This window comes from Pseudoliparis swirei, chromosome 4, assembly GCF_029220125.1.
Source record: "Pseudoliparis swirei isolate HS2019 ecotype Mariana Trench chromosome 4, NWPU_hadal_v1, whole genome shotgun sequence".
NCBI lineage: Eukaryota > Metazoa > Chordata > Actinopteri > Perciformes > Liparidae > Pseudoliparis > Pseudoliparis swirei.
In genome coordinates this window covers 10,265,056-10,283,313 of record NC_079391.1, presented here as the reverse complement: position 1 = coordinate 10,283,313, position 18,258 = coordinate 10,265,056, and the positions used below count along the sequence as shown (strand labels likewise).

General features: G+C 40.7%; 1 protein-coding gene across 4 annotated transcripts; it reads right to left on the bottom strand.

Moving 5' to 3' along the window:
* Positions 1 to 372: 372 nt before the first annotated feature.
* Positions 373 to 18,163, bottom strand: dbndd1 (dysbindin domain containing 1). 4 transcript variants are annotated; one of them, XR_008831356.1, is made up of 6 exons: positions 17,131 to 18,163; positions 14,607 to 14,661; positions 11,597 to 11,743; positions 6,925 to 7,062; positions 4,917 to 5,038; positions 1,428 to 4,469 (listed from the first exon to the last, which is right to left on the bottom strand). XR_008831356.1 is itself a non-coding variant. In XM_056412062.1 (5 exons), the coding sequence occupies exons 1-5, from the start codon at positions 17,248 to 17,250 to the stop codon at positions 1,270 to 1,272; spliced, it is 612 nt and encodes a 203-aa protein (XP_056268037.1). In that variant the 5' UTR covers positions 17,251 to 18,112; the 3' UTR covers positions 373 to 1,269. The 4 variants fall into 4 exon arrangements, 3 of the variants coding, with proteins under 3 accessions (XP_056268037.1, XP_056268039.1, XP_056268038.1); XM_056412062.1 differs by lacking the exons at positions 1,428 to 4,469; positions 4,917 to 5,038 and adding an exon at positions 373 to 1,421 and having other exon boundaries at positions 17,131 to 18,112; XM_056412064.1 differs by lacking the exons at positions 1,428 to 4,469; positions 4,917 to 5,038 and adding an exon at positions 373 to 1,421 and having other exon boundaries at positions 17,996 to 18,104.
* Between the last annotated feature and the right edge of the window lie 95 nt (positions 18,164 to 18,258).

The following is an 18,258-nucleotide window of genomic DNA, read 5'->3' as shown; positions in this document are numbered from 1 at the left end:
CTTTTTATTTATTCTTTCTTCATCCCAGTGTCACTTTTGAGCCGTTGTGTCACAGCATTCAGAATTATTGGCACCCTCGGTATAGACGAGCTAAACGTGAGATAAATGAATCCAGTAATCAGCTACAACCTTTTCTTAGAAATATGTGAAATGTTGCATCATGAGTTGAATAAATCTTTTCAAAGATGACAAAATTGTTGGCACTTTGTTGGGTGTTTGGCATTTATGCAAAGCTTACTAAAGTCAAACTGACTGTAATGTGATTCTCCCTTTAATTCCAACTGCTTCAAGTATCACCGACAGTCCATGCATCTTGAATTACCAGCAGCAGCAACTCTGGCAGCCATCGTTTAAAAAAAAAGGATAACGGAGTACATTTATCTAAACAAAGTTTAATGGAAAAGTGTATTGCACATAGCTTGCTACTTGGTCTGTTTACCTTTGTGTCATCTACAACAAATGCCAATAATTCTGGGAGGACACGGGCTCTTTAAATACAACTCAGTGAGAGAAGTGCAAACATTTTTGTTGAGGCAATTATAATAACAACTCACATTATTCAATACGATGGAGAAAGTATGATGGGAATAAGTAGCATGGCCTCACTGACATCCACTTCTACTGATCAAGTTACCATTATTGCAGGCAACAGAAGAAGAAAAAAACCTGTTCCGTTTTCAAGCCAATACATTAAGTAATAGCCTCAGAGGGATATTTTATTTTGAACAGCTCTATTGATTTATGTTTCAAATTATATCCTGGTCATTCAATTTGAGTCCCAGTGTCTGAACTTGACATAGAAGGTCTGGCCACAAGCTGTGGAAACAATCGAGGAATCAATTTCACTGTTCAAGCTATTTCCCACCCTGAGAGGCTGTAAGGATGGAGGTGATCTTATTCTGCTGACCTCAGACCCTGTCTGCCATTCACAACGGAGCTTAAAACCATGTGGCCGCCCAGAGTGCATTAAGAACTCCTTGCATGAACAACACAATGATTGTGTGTGTGTGTGTGGAGAGAGAGAGAGGGAGAGAGAGAGGGAGAGAGAGAGAGAGAGAGAGGTGTGTATTGCACATCTCAACATCTATAGTTAGGGGACAGACCTAGTTGTCTGGACTCCAGACAACTAGGTCCTGGTCAGCCCCATGGTTATCTTATGTGAGTGCACAGTGGCAGATGGGGGGGGGGGGCTCTTGGTCTACTTTGGGGTCCCGCTCCGTGTCTCTGGGTTTTATCTCTCTGCAGTCAGCCTGTGTTTCCCACCAGATTTCACAGCGGCTTCGGCCTCTCCAGCTTCATTAAGGGCTCTGCGGTGTCCGAGTCGCTGTGGTGCTTCCGCTCTCGCTGGGGCTCGGCTTTGCTGCGTGTCCACGAGGGGGAGCGCAAGTACCCGCCTCTGGGCAGCAAAGGCTGGTGGGAACCTGGGAACACACCATGACTTGTAAACAACAGGAATACAGAGTCTTGGTAGATATAAAAATGGAAACAGACAAAAGGAAATCACTTTAAACTTGAAATACAATTGTTTTGATGTTTATTGGCGTCGGTACAGAAACCTCTCGAACTATTTCCAGAGCTCAACTATTTGAATGCAACATCATTTGTGCTCGATACGGTTGCTTTCCTCTCAGCCATTAAAAGCCTATACAGCCTATTGCATACCTGCATTCACACATATATACCAGCCATTTCTGCACAGGCCACAGATTGTTGTTCATTCAAGATGGGATGGCACTGGGATCACACTGATTACATTTTTAAGGATTCTTCCATGTAAAGTGAGATGATGACCAGCTAAGATGGGATAAGAAACTATTTAAGAGATCGGAAATGATCTGCAAGAGCATTAATCACACAAAACGTTGCTTTATATTTGTATATACAAGTAATAAAGTATTTCCTAAATATAATAATCTCAAAGCAATTATTTATTTTGCTATTTTATTCAATTTTGCCAACCATAGATTGTTTTTCAGATCCGTTGCCATTGCCTCTTTGTACCACTTGGTGGTGATGTCCAACCTGTCAGAGGACACAAAGGCAAGAGGCGTAAAGACTGATGGAGAGCTGGACCATGCTTTGCCTGGCACTGCCTGTATCGGTCACATGCTAGATCTCTTAAGTGAAGGTCAAACTACGTATGGTTTGTACATCCCCCCAAAGCCACATCCATACCCCCCCCCCCCCCCCCCGCCCCACACACACACACACACACACACATAAGATACTGAGAGACGAAAAGAAAGAGAGAGAAAGGGGGAGATACACAGGAGGCATTGATCTCAGAAGATTGATGGCGTCTTGGATTTTAATGAGTGAGAGGGGACAACAACGTCCTCAGGAGTCTGCTGCAGAAAGCGCCATGAAGCTACAGGGGGGGGGGGGGGGGGGGCTGCACTGTCTTCCTTCTGTGCTGCAAGCCGCCATTAGATTCTTCAGTCAGCATGTTGCTGCCAAACGTAATGATTATGAGACACTAGCCTCTCTCAGAGACAGGAAACACTGGGAAAACAACTGTTACACTTGTGTATGGAAGTGCATGTGCACAGTGTGTGACAATGCCCTTCTCATTCAACCGATTTATAGGAAACAACACTTTTATTTCTGCATACTAATTCTATTTGCATCGTAATTCTATGACAAAACAATAATGTGCTTAACAGCCTGAAGCGGCTCTGGTCTTAAAGGATGAATGATATATAACCACTGCCCGTGGGCAGCGGTACAACAGGCGTCCCATGTGGCTACACCTTGAGCAATGATATTAATGCAGGTGTTTGACAGCAGATTGGAAACACCTGTTTCGGCGTTAGGGTGTTTGCTTTGTTTTGTTTCTGTCCTCCACCACAAACACTGAGCATGAACTGGCAGAGATGCGACCCTCTCGGGAGACATTGCTGGTCTAAAAACTGAATGAATGGACGATGATTTTCTGTTTCTGTTCTGTATTTGTTGCATCACTGCGTCCCTTTGCATGTCTACTATCTACTTGCCCAAATCCATAAAAAGAAATAAAAAAAGCTCATTCTACAACACGGCTCATATTATTTGAATATGAAAGAAGTCCACGAGACAAAAACACAATATGTCATAGTTCGCAATGTCATCAGTTAAAACCGTGTTACTGCTCCAACGACAAAGAACAGGAGGCCAAAGATATGCCTGTCGTAGTTTTTCAGTGGGTAAACTCTGTCTTTCATGAGACTTATTTGAGTATAAAACAACAACCAAAGCAACAGGAGGAAACCTTTTGTTCTGTGCCTCTGGCTGCTGAAGAAAGAGACGCTTGATGAAACACTAAGTTCTGAATGTTCTCGTCTATCTCGCTATGAAGCACAACTTATAATGTTAACTAACTCTGAACTGTCCATGAACAATGCAACTTGAATCAGGCGACCACACAGCAGACGGTGAGAGAGAGGAACACAGGAGACACACAGCAGAGTAAAGTAAACAAACAAACAGAAGCATCTATAAACAATGTACTTGTGTGATAACTCGGATTATGATTACTGTTTAAATGGCTTTGAAGAACCAGGCTGTGTTTCCAGCAGAGAGAAGTGAATTATTCAAGAATAACCTACATTTAGCATGAACTGGCTTCCTCATCTTTCTCTATTATCTTCCTTTAACCTCTCCCTCAACTCCTAGGTGCACTCAACACACCTGCGCTTACTCAGCAGTTTTTTGTAGAGACTAATGCTCACAAAGCACAGCTCAACACTTTTGTAGCACAACCTCTGACACATAGAAATTAAATCAAACTCTTTCTCCCCCACAATGAACCCAATGATGACTTTATGGACACATAAACCCACATAGTACAACTTAAAAGTTGGCTTACATGAAATGATTAGCCATGATGAAGAGGTACGTTTATAACGTCTCTGTTAAAGCTGGATCTGAGGCAGAGATAGAAAAAAGAGATGAAAGATAAAGATAAAGACGAGCTGAGCGAGGGTGAAGGAGAGGAGTAGTGTGTCTGTGGTGGGTGTGAGACAGATACAGCAAACAGGTAGAAGGGAGCGGCCCTGCACAAAATGATACATCTCAGGTTAAAAGGTTAAAGAAGAAATCTTTATCGCATTCTTAGATGGCTGATCTATTTTTAGTCACGTTTTTGCAGGTGAAAATACGAGAGGGAACGACACAACCTGCTCATTGTGAGGTTCAGATTCTCTGAATGTGTCAATCTGAGGGTGCAAACATGTCATTCTGGTTGAGATTTGTAGTTTTTTCCTCACAGATCTGATACTGTGTAAAAAAAATGTTTATCATAAGAGTGGTATACAGCTGCACGTCTCCTGACAGCAGGACGTCATCTTGATTAGCAGGGGAGCGGATGTGAGGCCTTGGACTTAAAACCTCTTGGCTGTTGCATGTCCTGCATCCGGCTACTGAGAAGCAGCTGTGGCCTGCGATTAACGAGAGCCTGAGGGAGCTGGGTGTGGTGGTGTTGGAGAACACAGCTGGGAAGGATGGACAAGCTACAACATTTTAGTCTGCTCAGCTTTAGGAACATGGGTTAAAATAATTCTGTATGTCATATATTAGTATAAATCTGACATGTTGTTTAAGCCAGTACAGATCTTTGGGTTGCATTGGCGTACATGTTTTAATATTTTCAAACTTACATTTGAGAAGCTGCAAAATCATCAGCCATCAATATTATTACAACTGAACTAAAGGGAATTAAAAACATGGCAAAATGTGTTATTTAATGAAGCATCAGATATGAAATAGAAACCTGAATGTAATTACTCTTGGATTCATTCATTGTGTATGAAATCAATTCATGAATAAACCAATGTTATGAATCCCATCATTCCTCTATAAAGGAGCTTATTTATGTTTTATTATTTTAACAGAAAGGATTCAATGTGATTATTCTATTGCACCCCAGACTACCAACTCACCTGCAAGTGTTCACATCTTAAAATGAACAGACTTCAGCAGACAGACACCGTTAGCGACTAGCTCGTGAACACATGGAGCATCCGTCGTAGTTCGGTTGGTTTAGCCTCCAGATGGTGATTATCTAGACATCCACAAAGCTGTCTTACTCTAAAGTTATCTTTGCACAGGCAGCAGTGAGAAATAAACTGGGTGTGACATAATTAAGAATCCCGTGAATATAATAAACTAAAACATTGTTTACATTTTAATAAAGCATTTTACTTGACAGTAGGCTACTTGACACTCAACAATGCACAGGTTTTAATACAACACTAAGAACGTGGGTTTTTTCTTGATCATAAAGAAGGGCCCCTGCACTTAAATTTAAATAATTATCTGTTGTGCTGCAGACAGCAGCATAGCACAGATGGCCCACTGCGACCATAACTCACACATAACAGGCTGTTCCATGATATGGAACATTAGTAATAAACAGGAAAGAGAAGGAAGGGAGATACCACTGTTGTTAAAGAAGGAGTGGATAAAAACAGGAAAAGAAAATAAGAGCGATAGAAGCCTAGATTGGATTTATAAAGTCTTAAGATAACTGTGTCTCCACAAGTGAAGAATGTTTTACAGCAATGTGTTTCAGTAGATTCAAACTAAAGTCACTGTCGCCAGAATGATGAATATCTATTTAACCTATTGCGTATTCTCAGTCAAAGCATGAGAATGGGGGACACTCCTAGTCGGTCTCTAGTAAAAACCCAACATTTTTATCAAGAAAAATGTGATGTTTGTATGTAGACAATATATGTAAGACATTGTCTCAACTGTTGCGGTGGACCTTTAAAACTCAAGCTGGCATGAAATCCTGTGTGCATACTGAGAGGCAGGAGTGTCAGAGGAGGAGAGCGTTCACTGTCCGCATGCGTGATGAGGCTCACAGGTCATGAATAAAACATGTGTGCATTCCTGGTGCGAATTGAGAGAAAGACGTGGCAGCCTTGATTTACCCTGTGGAGTAGCTGCTGACTGTTTGTGCACAACGCTCATTGTTTTTTCTTCATTCCTAATTTCCTGTTTTGTGAAGACTCAAAATGCCAATTTGATAGAATCTTATTAAAAATGTTTCTCATAAGCATCAAACAGTGTGAGGCCATTTTTAAAATAATGGAAGTTTAATCTTAAGGGCATTTATTCCAGACACTGTGAAATATGTTTCATATTAAATCATAATGACTCAGCAGGCCCTTTTAGGACCCTGCCAGGCCATAATGATGTGAAACTCTCTCCTCCCCAGGTCACTGAGTAATACCACACTACAAGTACTGTTTTATGTTTCCTTTTCCAGGCATCTTCTGTAACAGTTTAGCGCCACACCTTCCTTTTTGTTTTGGTTGTTTTCATCCTGTCTCACGAACTATCATGTCATTCCAGATCCTGCTTCCCATCTCGTCAGTCCAACTCCCTTCACCTGCCTCTGATCACTCCCTCGTTAGACCCTCATTACCTTCACCTGGTCTTCATGCCCATCTCACCTGTTGCCCATTCCCGAATTAGTCCCTGTCTACTTAGGTTCCTTCACTTGCACTTGTCCAGATTGTCTTGTGTTTTTCCGACCAATCCCTCGAGCGTTCCACAGTGTGTTTCATTATTCTGTCTGTTCCGTTCTTGACGACACTCTCAGTAAAGGATCTTTATTTGCATTATCTGTCTCCTGAGTTGTGCATTTGGGTCCACCCTAATCCCCCTGTGACATCTTCACCCCTAAGTAGAGTTAAGGTAGAGGGCTGGAAATACTTCCCCCACCAATCAAATGATACATGATACAAGTAACACACGGACACATACAAGATCTTTTAAATATAAAGCTAGAGGGCAAAAGTGTGCAAACAATTACAGGAAGTGGTTTTGTGGGTTTGTATTTGCATACATTCAAGTATGTGCATTGGCAGGAAGAGGCTCCCCTGCCCTTCATTTTTCAATTATTTGTGTTTGTTGTAGTTCTGTTTCAGCAGACCTTACCTGCTGGGGACTCGTTGTGGTTCTCCTCATCAGAGTCAGCAAAAACTTCAGCCAGTTCCTGGTCGGACATGTCAGTCAGCTCTGTCAGATCCAGGAGGTCAAAGTGCACCTCCAGAGAGGACACACTACTCAGTGGTTCTATGAGACCGGGAGAGAAAACAGCATACTTTTTAGTCTGGAAGAAAATAAAAAGAGTGTCTCTTTAAAAAGAAGTGGGGGATGGACTACATTTACTTAGAACACAGAGCTCCTCCGCCTATCTTGTACTACTTAAACCTCCATTGTACTGAAAATCAGATAAATTGCTGGCTCCTTCAGCACTATTGTAAAATGTATGTATTTATTTATTTTTGTCTGAACATCTCTTGCGAAGCTAAGTGCTCTCTACTTCAGAAATAAATTCAAACACAAGGTAGATACCTTGAATCTGCGTCTGAGCATGCCACGGTAGGAACGAGTTCACAGGAGAACTGAAACAAGAGCTCGTCAGAGGAGATGGAAATAGCCCGTTCTTTAACACATTGGGAATTCCACCTTTTCCCTGAGTGTGTTGCACCTGTTCATCTCAGCACAAGATTCCTCAGCAGACAGGAGTCACTACTGCTGCACACCAAAGGGTCAAATGCACATGAGGCGTGCATCAGCGTGCTCGGATCTGCATTCCAATCAGGCTGAAATTTGAATGCGATGTATGTAAAGTGAAATCTATTCAAAGACTCTGTACTACATAAAGCAAGGGTCCGAGACAGCTGCTTGTCTCAACATCTCTCAAGTTAAATCAAGTGTGTAATAGAGCGGAACTAATCTACCATTATAGTGAGAAAGATGTTTGGAGACGTCACTGAAGCAGATGTAGGTGTTTGCATTTCCTTATGAATCAGTGGATGCCATGCAACATCAAGTCTGAAACATTTCACTGATTGTTTGTGGGTTTGACTTTGTGGAGACATGATGGCTTAAGTGACAGGTTGAAAGCTGTTATTATCCCGTATTGTTCGCCTTCGGTTTTCCAGGCTGTTTAAGACAATGCATCAAGTTGAGGAGGCAAAGCCCACTCTCCTGCACCATCCTTCAGCAACTATTGATTTAAAGAAGACTGCTTATCATGCTGAAGCAGTGGCTGGTCATTGTGTCATGTTTCAGATATATTCAAACAATTCAACACCAAAAAAGCCAGGAGAAGAAATATGGAAGCGGTGACTATGAGAGAATGCAAATAAGAGGTGAGACTTTAGAGTTTGAAGTCTAAAGGTGTCCTCGCCTGTCCTTTATTCCACCGCAAACCATCTGCTTTCCTCCAGAGGTCTAACCCGTATTCATTAGCAGGACTGGGTGACATGCCAGTCATGACCCAGCTGGATATGTTATGCACAATTATTCACAAAGGCAGGGACAATGTGGGTCGCATATAAAAAAGCTCCACGGTAAATAATGTGGGGGCATACTCATGTGTATTTGGGGAGGGCTTGATATTGTTTTTCAACTGCATCTTGGGACACTATCACAGTGAAAAGATTTAAACACAGACAGAAATGTAAACATCTAGCAACTCCTATACAGACTCACAAGATGACCAAAATACATGACATTACATCGCAGGTGTGAACAATAAAATGATTATGGACATTTCGCTGTGCCCGGGCTAAGGTATTGTTAATGCCGGCTCACTGGACTTAATAAAGGGACTGTAATTAATCTGATTATTATGCTATGACATGTCTGCTTTGAAAGGGGCTATTACACACTGTATTTCACTGTTGTGGCTGGTAATAATCCTATTAGGTTTAATCTGTCATGCTATTCCCCAGTTCTTTATAGATCATCGAAGGTTTTACTGCCAAAGAAGACCATATGCCACTTTCCTGCTTAAGCTACCACTTAAATACAGAATGATTTAAAGTTTTTATTGAACACACTTGAGGCTTAGCTTGCCATCATAATATATTGCTAATATATACGCTTGACTTCAAATTACTCCCATACAGCAAAATAATAAATTTGTTTCTAAAAGACACTTCATAAAGCCACCGGGTCTCTCATGCTCCACCGTTAACCACTGCACCAAATGTTTAAACAACAGCAATGTAAAAGCAGCATTAAAAGATCAGAATTAAGAAAGTGTGTGTCTACTGTCTCATAGTGGTTGATTACATTCGGTGGAGAAACACTGAATTATGTAATTATTTGTTGACAAAAATCGAACAGAAGCTGGTTTTTTTCCTTCATATTTGTCATTTCTAGCTTCTTGGCTACGTTTGTAAAAACATTTCGACTTTCCCTTCAGACTGGAAGGTGCCCACTGACAGCTATCAGTCTTTTTGCCCTCCCCCCCTCCCCCTTTCTGGAGGAGTGAAGAAACTTGAGGCAGCGAAGCAGGGAGTTAAAAAATTGTGGAGGAGAAGATAAAGAGAAACGAGGGAGTAGCAGAATGGTGGGAGAAGAGATGGAGATGAAGCTAGTTAAGAAGGTTGATGTTAAAGAATAAGAAGGAAATGAAAGCGAGAGGAACTAGATGAAGGCACGATTTAAAATAAAAGACCCCCTGCATTATTTCCTGCTATTATTTTCAATAGGCTACAAGGTTATTGCCAGTCTGCTGCGCTTGTATTTTAACCACCTCTTCCCCATCTCCTTTCTCCTCTCCCACACCCTTTCACCTTGAATAATTGATCAATGCGTTTTCTCTCCCAGGCAGACGCACTGAAATAGCTCAAAAGCCAATCAGGCGAGCTTTAAGACGCCAGTGAGGAGCACTGACAATAGAGGTTTCACGCTGAGACTAAAGAAATGACATTGTGCCTGAAGCAGATGGATGATGTAAAAGACCACTGCTTCTTCTTACAGCAAGCATGCAGCCCGGCGGCCAGTAAAGTCAAATGTGTGTCTTCTAATTCATTCTCCTTCCTCGGATGTATTTTTTTTTTTTTGCTTGCCCTTAAGCTCACACTCAACATTCAGGACTTTGAAGTTAATGGGTGTGAAATAAATGTTCCTTTGATTTACTCGAAAGTAAACTGAACACAATGAATTGTTTGCATGCTGTTGTTTTGATGTTGGGTACAAAATCTCGTTCATTGTCTTTCTCGTTTCTTCTCCTTCAATGTAGAAAGGTAAAGAACAGTGAGGATGGGTAGAGGTAGGAGTTGACATGCGGCAGGAGGGATAAGGGAGTAGAGGGGATCCTATACTGGCTCATCAGTGCTCTGAGGTCATCAGTCAAGCCTGAGCAGCTGGTAAGGATGACTGGCCTCTAATGGAGTAAAGATATTTGATTGAGAAAAAGCTAAAGTATTGAGATCGTATATATTTAAGAAATTTGTTTTTTTTAAACAATATCCTGACTTCTTTTTTTGTGCTATAGATCAATACAAATGGATAAAAGCTGTTTTGGCATTAGCGCCACTGCACAGCAGTCACCATACATTTGTAATCACATTAACAAAGGGGAAATGTATCAGCACTGCAGTTGTCTATGCTATTTAATGCATTATTGCATCTATTGTTCCTGCATTTTGTGGTTTTTCAACTCCGAACTACTTCCTCCTCTCTTTGCTCCAGGCCCAAATATAAATGTTACAGACGACTCAGAAGCAACTGTGGTCGTTCTCCCTGAAGATAAAACTGCAGCACAAGGCAATAATTTGTTTCTGTGACATTCAAGATGAAGCTGCATCTGGCCTCTGAGGACATTCACCTGAATTAATAATATCATACAATTTACAGAGCAGTTACATTTTAATGTGATTCTTTATTGTTGCGGGATTAATGTACAATAACAAGGGAGGTGATCATTGGTTGCATGTTTACTTTTGTTTCTTTCTCTTCATTGCCCCAGATTCTAAACTGACATGCCAGATAGCATGGCTAGTTACCGGGTCATGTTAAATCATCGAGACACAGTCATTAGCCTCTGGATGAGCTGTTCTTCTGAAAAAAGTGTTTGGTTAGTGAAGCAGATAAAGGTTGACTTGTCACCCCTGTATCTGTCTCCGGGCTCTGGGCTCTGAGTCTGGCATGCACAGGGAAGCCTCTGGGTGGTACTGATGCACAATGAGTCCTTTTAACCAAGGCAAAGCTGCAGTGCTTTATGAGAATGTGGGACCAGAGCAACTAAAATATTTTTGCAATCATTCAGTGGGTTGAAAGATCAGAGAAGATGAACCTGGACTGGATGAGGATGTAGATAGGATATCTCTGCCCTCCCTAATCAACATTCCTCATCTCCTTCCTTGTATTCACTTGCTATTGGCCAGGTGTCTTAACCCTCCTGTTGCCTTCAGGTCAATTTGACCCGATTCAATGTTTAACCCTCCTGTTGCCTTCGGGTCAATTTGACCCGATCCAATGTTTAACCCTCCTGTTACCTTTGTATTTACTGACATATTTTACCCTTGGGGTCAATTTGACCCCAGCAATTAAAACCTCTGGAAAATTATTAGAATTAATATTGTTTTCCAAGTTTAAGTGTGAGGTACTTTGTTTGTTTGTTGACTACCGAAAGAACACCGACATTAAACATTGAATCGGGTCAAATTGACCTGAAGGCATCAGGAGGGTTAAACGAAGCATTTTCACCCATAATTAGCCTGTAACATTGCAATCCATGACTTTTAGTTACTCTTCGACTTTTAATACAATTACCTTCTCTTTACCCACCTCCCCCGGTACTCACGTCTCTTCTCGGTGATGTCCAGCAGGCTGGCGGTGTGCCCTGACAGGCTGCCCTCATCCTCCTCCCCTGCTGGGCAGTGAAACAACTCCTTGGATAGGTCACCTGAGCTGTAGGGCTTCAGCAGCTTCTGGATGTCTTTATTGGGCTCTATCAGGACACAGAGACACAGAAACAGATAGTGTGAGGGAACAAAGAGAGTAACAAGGTGGAGATGTTCACCAGAGTTAGATTTGTAATTCAAGATTACATAGAGATGTTTTTTTACAGATTTAAGGTCTACATTTAACCTAGAACAATTTAAGGCTCATGAAACTGCATTACAATCTACAAAGACATGTCTTGGGGTAACACAGGGGGCAAAATTACTTCTAAGTACTGAAATAAGTCAGTGTCTGAGTCTTGTTCGGTAATTATCCGACCAATATAATTTTTTCCACTCAATAGAAACTTCTAAACCTGATTCGCCAGGTAACTACATCACACGTGTCCACTGAAATATATATATATATATATATATATATATATATATATCATATATCTGTTTGTTTAACGCTAACATATTCTTTACAACAGTCTACACACTCTGCCTTTTTTCTATCCCGTATCAATTTCTGTTGTGTATCTATGTGTATACACGTTGTCCAAGGTTTTATAGATGTGTGATTACTGGAAAGGAAATGTGTTAACTTGACTGGTCAAACGTCTAATTTAACAGTTACATTGCGATGAAAATGTTTCTCAAACATCCATTCAAATTAGGAAAAACAAGTCCACACGGGCTACTAACAAGTTATGTGTAGAGTTGATAGAAAGACATGTGGGAGTAGAGCAGATTCCTGATGGGTGTGACCAGATGGCTGGCGAAGCTATTTCTTCTCACAGTATGCTCCTAGACGGTTTCATTTCTCATTTCAGATTAAAAGTGTTTTACAGTTAGAACATGATTGATTCTGGTTTCACACTGAGAAGCAGTGTTCATTCATCGCTGGCATTTGATTGATGTCCCCAGTGAGGAGCCACAGAAACTGAGACTATAAAGTTACCTCTGCTGTTATAATGAAATGTTCGTTCAATATATAGACTAGGAGTTTGGGTTTTAATTTCCATCACCATCTTCAGCAAACACTCATTCTCACACAACAGTTCCCCAACCTTTTTACCATTGCTTTAAGGCAGTTTATCCTCCATCCTTCCAGCCATCGAATCATAGCCATTTACCCCCTAAATGAGCTTTTCCCACGTCATTGTAATAGAGGGCTTGTTGCTGTTGATGTGCATTCATTATAAAAAAAGAAAATCACACATTTCCCATGTTTTAATGAGCCATTTGTGTTCTACAACGAAATGTATGCATGTCAAATTTTGTGTGCTCATACATGTGCTCTTATATGCCCAAATGTTTACTGGACGTTTTATGGAAGATGAGTCTTGTTAGACAGAAGAAAAGAGCTTTCAAGGAAGTCAGAGTATTATCTGTGTGTAAAGCAGGACAAGTCCCCACAGACGAACTGATCGAGCAACCACCTGCCGAAGCCGGCTGTGAAGAAAGAAGAAGCGTATAAAAACCAGAATGTTAATGTCTTTCCTGATGGTGAAAGACGGACAGCTGTCAGAAATGTTGTCTTTTCCAGCAATGGCTGACCCTGCCTCGAGCTGTCAGCTGTGAAACATCTGACCCTCCACAGATGGAAAGAAATAAAAGACAGGATGTAGAGTACATTGGGCAAAAGTTTAATTAAACTCAGTCTCTGGGTTCAATAAATCAATTGCTGTTTGTAGCGCAAGAAGGACACATTTATATCCTCAACACCCTTTTTTTACAGGTCATTTCGCTTGCTGATTGCTCTCCATCTTCTGTATTAAGAGTGATGTCCATACAAATGTCAAGTGATGGTGTTGTTGGTGCATTTTTTCATCAATATTTTATTATAATCGTCTCAAATTAAGCTAGAAATATTACTTTGTGGCTGTTGTGGCACACTGCTCACCATAAGTCACGGGTATTATGACCCTGTCCTGTGATACATCATAATAAGGATGTTCACTCTAATTCGATCATCAAAATGAACAAATAATACCCCAATTCTTCATGAGCTGGTCATTCTGTCCATCAGCATGAACAAGTGGTGCTCAGATACTGCCTGTAACCAATGATAAGTGGAACAAGGTCATGGCAGGAACAAAAGAATATCCCAGAATACCTGCTGAAATTACATCTTACCGTGGTTGCAGAGACCTTGTTTAACTCTAATGTACACAAGAGTAAGAAAGCAACATTGTAATAGTGGTTTAATTCCCACTGTAAGTTTAGATGTAGTTAATATACTGACAAATAAACTCTCCTTCTCCAGCTTTGCCTCTCTTTGTATATTATTTTGTAATTTATCAAAGCTAATGTTAAAATCTTTGATTAATTAAATTCCTTACAATAATTAGCCTGAGATAGAGACAGTTACATGACCAGCTCTTTGTGAATGTTTGATTGTTTAGATGCACTGGGGCATTGTGCAGTGCTACCACACAGCACCGGCTTCTCTGGATGGCTCTAACACAAAGGCCATACGAGTCCACTACTGTACTGCAATTTGTATTTCATCAGTCCAGCTTTTGCATGGTTGACTACAGTGTGTATAATAACACATGTACTGCTAAGCAATAGATTTAGCATAAAGCTTTAGATGTAGAGATGAATCCTCCACAATAGGATCCAGGGAGAGGAACATTACCTAACATATATTAGTGACTATATCTTGCTTAAACAATCAGCGATGTATTGAAATGATCTAAACCAGCTCATCTGACGAATATGAATCTGTCCCATCATTCATAAAGTGTCCATACAAGTATAAACATCTTGAACATGCTGTTATATGAGAGACCCTTACTTACTTACAGCAGAGCATACATAGCACAAGTCATTCAGAACACACACAGTCTGCAGCAACCATGCTAATGAGACAGAATCCGTGGCACAAAGAAAAGAAAGAAGAATAACAACAATGGCTCTTACCTGGGCTCCCTGGCCCTCCCTGAGCCTCCATGCAGCTCAGCCGAGTGTCTGGATGCTGTTCACAACACCAGCATCGGAGACCGGAGGAGACGCACCGGGAGGGAAGAAGGGAGAGCGTGTCTGTGTGTGTGTGTGCATGTGACAGAGAGAAGGGTGGGGTAGACCTCCGCTCTCCAAAGACTCCTCCTTCTTTGTTCGTCCTGCGTTGTTCTAGCTTTCTCAAACAGGTGCTGTTAGTGACTCCTCTCTCAGTCTACATGCCTCGCGCCGTCTGGGTACCGCACTGCCTCTCAGAGCGAGTCCACCACAGAGAGGGAGGTCTGGGAACAGCAACACATTCCCTGCACATTTCTATAACATTTATTTTAGTAAATTCAGCATTGTGATGCTTGGCTTGGTATGGTATGTCCAGAATACACACACAGAGAGAGATCCAGGGTTTAAGAAAAAACAAAACAAAAAGAGGGGGAGAAAGAGATGAGGGAGGGCTGAGCTGGCAGCCTGCCCAGTCTGAGAGAGAGAATGGGGTGTGAGGGAGGTCTATGCATCACGGGAGGAGGGGAATTGTGTCTGTGTCTGAGTGAGAATGAGTATCCCTGTGTGTATGTGCATGCTTGTGGCATAATAGTTTGTGAATGTACTAGAAGCCAATTTATTTTGGGTCAGTTCTTGTGAGATATGCTCAGCTCAGGCACAGTGCCTGCATGGATGATACAGGCTGATGATTTAAAGACGTGTGTAGCATTCAAACACAATTGACATGACCAATAACACACTATTTTACTAGTCTGTGATAGGTTGCAGAACGAAAGTCTGAATCCCATACCTTCAGAGAAGCCCGAAATGGTGTTTTTTGTCTGCTGAGGGGAATCTATTGGTAGAGCTCGCCCTCTAGTGGCAGGATCTGACACCCTCGTGTCGACGTGTGATACAGAAAACCACCAGGAACAGGGTCAAAGCCTCCTTCTACTTCTGTGACAAGAGTCATCCACAAGAAGCAGTGACAAACAACAAAGAGTATATCCTATTTAAGAAAACACAAGTTTAGATTTGGCAGCTCTATGAAGGTAATCACTTGACTTTTTATCATCAGGTCAGATTTGTAATGGTAAATAGATGTTCTTGTCTTCTGCCAACTCAAAGTGTACATATCATATTTTTCTCGTACTTTGGGTTATGACCAATTGCCTGAACAAATGACATTCCCATCAGCTTCAGATATACTTTGTGTTTATTGCTATGTTAGCATGATAATCTAAACAAGGACTGTGATCAGCATGTTAGCATTGTTGTTACCATGACTGTACACTCTGCAAATGTGCATGCTGTAATATAAAGCATTAAAAAAAGAGAGAAATAAAATACATGTTTACACATGTGTCCCATTAGGATATCTTGCAGCACAGAGAAACACATATTATTTTCATTTCGTAAAATCACAGACAGAAACGAAGTGTTCTTAATACACTGTCCTTTATATGTGAGGATTTAATTGTGAATATTCACTATAAACCTTTTTCACATTAAGATACTTTGACATGTCACAGAAGGAAAAGTGAAGGTTTAAATCATAAAATAAACAATGGCTGAATTATATTTAACTGATTTAGTGACAGGGTTCTGGCATTGTGCATGCTGGTTTATTGTCAGACTGTCATGACTTCCTGGCACACTCTGACTGTGTGTTCCAAAACCAATACTAACATAATATTCAGTATGCCAGAAAAAGATTATGTATGTTCCAATACATGGAAATGTACTATAACTATAAATACCACGATGACCTACTACATGTGGTCACATTGTGCAGTATGCAAGCCAGCATGCTTTTCTGGCTATACTGAGCCACAATCCTCTCTCTGCTCAGTGAACCTACGAGCACGAGGGTCAAAGTTCATGGTGGAATGGAAGTAGTTTGTCCCAAAGTTTTAATAAGAGCAGCTGCAGTATATGTACTAAAAGTAAAAAGAAAAAAGTATGCAAATTGTAATGCAGTGAGATCATTGAACAAAGGTATTGCTAATGTTATTAATAACAACTGCAGACTGACTGTCGTTAACACCTGCTCTTTCCCTACCAAGATGAGTCAGAATATCAGGTATAAAAAGGGCCACTGAGATGATCAGGATTTTTATTTCACAGATATTATGCTAGCAAAATCAATTTGAACATGTCATTTCCAAGTATTTTATTGTTATGTACCTGCAATGTCTTTTAATTACTGAACTTTTTGCACTTTTTATTATTTTGACTTTGTAATACTGCAAACCACAGGTTACCCAAATTAAAGTACATTTTCCATATGTTTATTCTGAGTGCTAGATTGCACATGTACTTATGTTACATTACATTTAAATGTGTATGCAATTATATAGAGTTGTGACAGTTATGTATTAAAAGTGCAATTTTTACAAAGAGGCCTTATAAGTTATACACACGTATAATGTAAGAAGAGTGCTCATCAGAAGAGGGGTACTCTCCTCATTTTTTATTTTCTCAATACAAGGGAAAAAATGTCAAATACCTCAACAGGATACTTCAGAACATCTGCAACTGCTTCAAAACCGCCACAAACACAACCATCCACTGGAATTTCACTACAAAGTCCGAACCAGTTTGATTGCGGGAAACACGACCCGAACATCACAGAGGCTCTTATGATCAGGTTTAATGTGGTAATGTCAGGGAGGTAAAGTACTCTGTGGGGAGATGGGATTATTTCATGGGGCTTTGGGAATGCAGTATAGATTATACTCACATCATAATGTTGATAGTGAGAATCTGTAGATTAAAAATTAAAGTTAAAGTGTACCTTATAATTTTTATAATATTTCTCTGGAGTTCAAGAATCAGGCTGATCGGCACATGACACCTAAAGGCCTGCTGCTGGTGCTATAGTTTGACTTACAGTTAGAGTTACAGTTAAATTATAAAAAACTGTGGTGGTGTGGTGTAGTTTCAGGAAACTGTAGAAAAAAGTTCTGCATTCCATTTGTTTACCTATATTAAAGTGTGATTATATTAGCAAACTATCTAAAGTGAAGTTATTACATTATATAATGGTATTTTGATAGGTTGACTAACATCCGTTTAATGTTGTAGGGCATGTAGAAATACCTACGTTAGGCTACTGCTACTTGTGTGCTGTTGAGTAGGTTCAAAGCAATACATCATATCTCTTTAAAATATGTTTGAATATTTTTATGTTACGAAGAGGAAAGTCACATTGTGTGTGTCTTTGTATAAAGTCTTCTCTTTCTTTTATTGCTTTTTGTAACTTAGGCTATCTAAATTACTTTAAATTTGTTGTTGAAGGGTGGTAAATACACTTGCCTATAGTCAGCCAAGAAGTTGAAGAGTAATCATTAATCAAAAATGCAAATACTCACTTAAAGTGCAGGTATTTCAAAACTGGACTGTCATCCAACTGTTTGTTAAAGGTGCAACATATGAGTTTGAGATCGTTTAAATTGTCTCTTTAGAGCTCTCAACATGGATAAGCCTGAGCCTGAGAGCTAACGGTGCATGCTGACAAAGTTACCAGATGTTTACCTGATGGGGCACCAGACTGTGGGCGCTCCGCTTCCGCGACCAATCTGTGGGTCGGGAAGGTGAGCTGCGGCCATGGCCCAGCCAGTGGGACACGCTCACG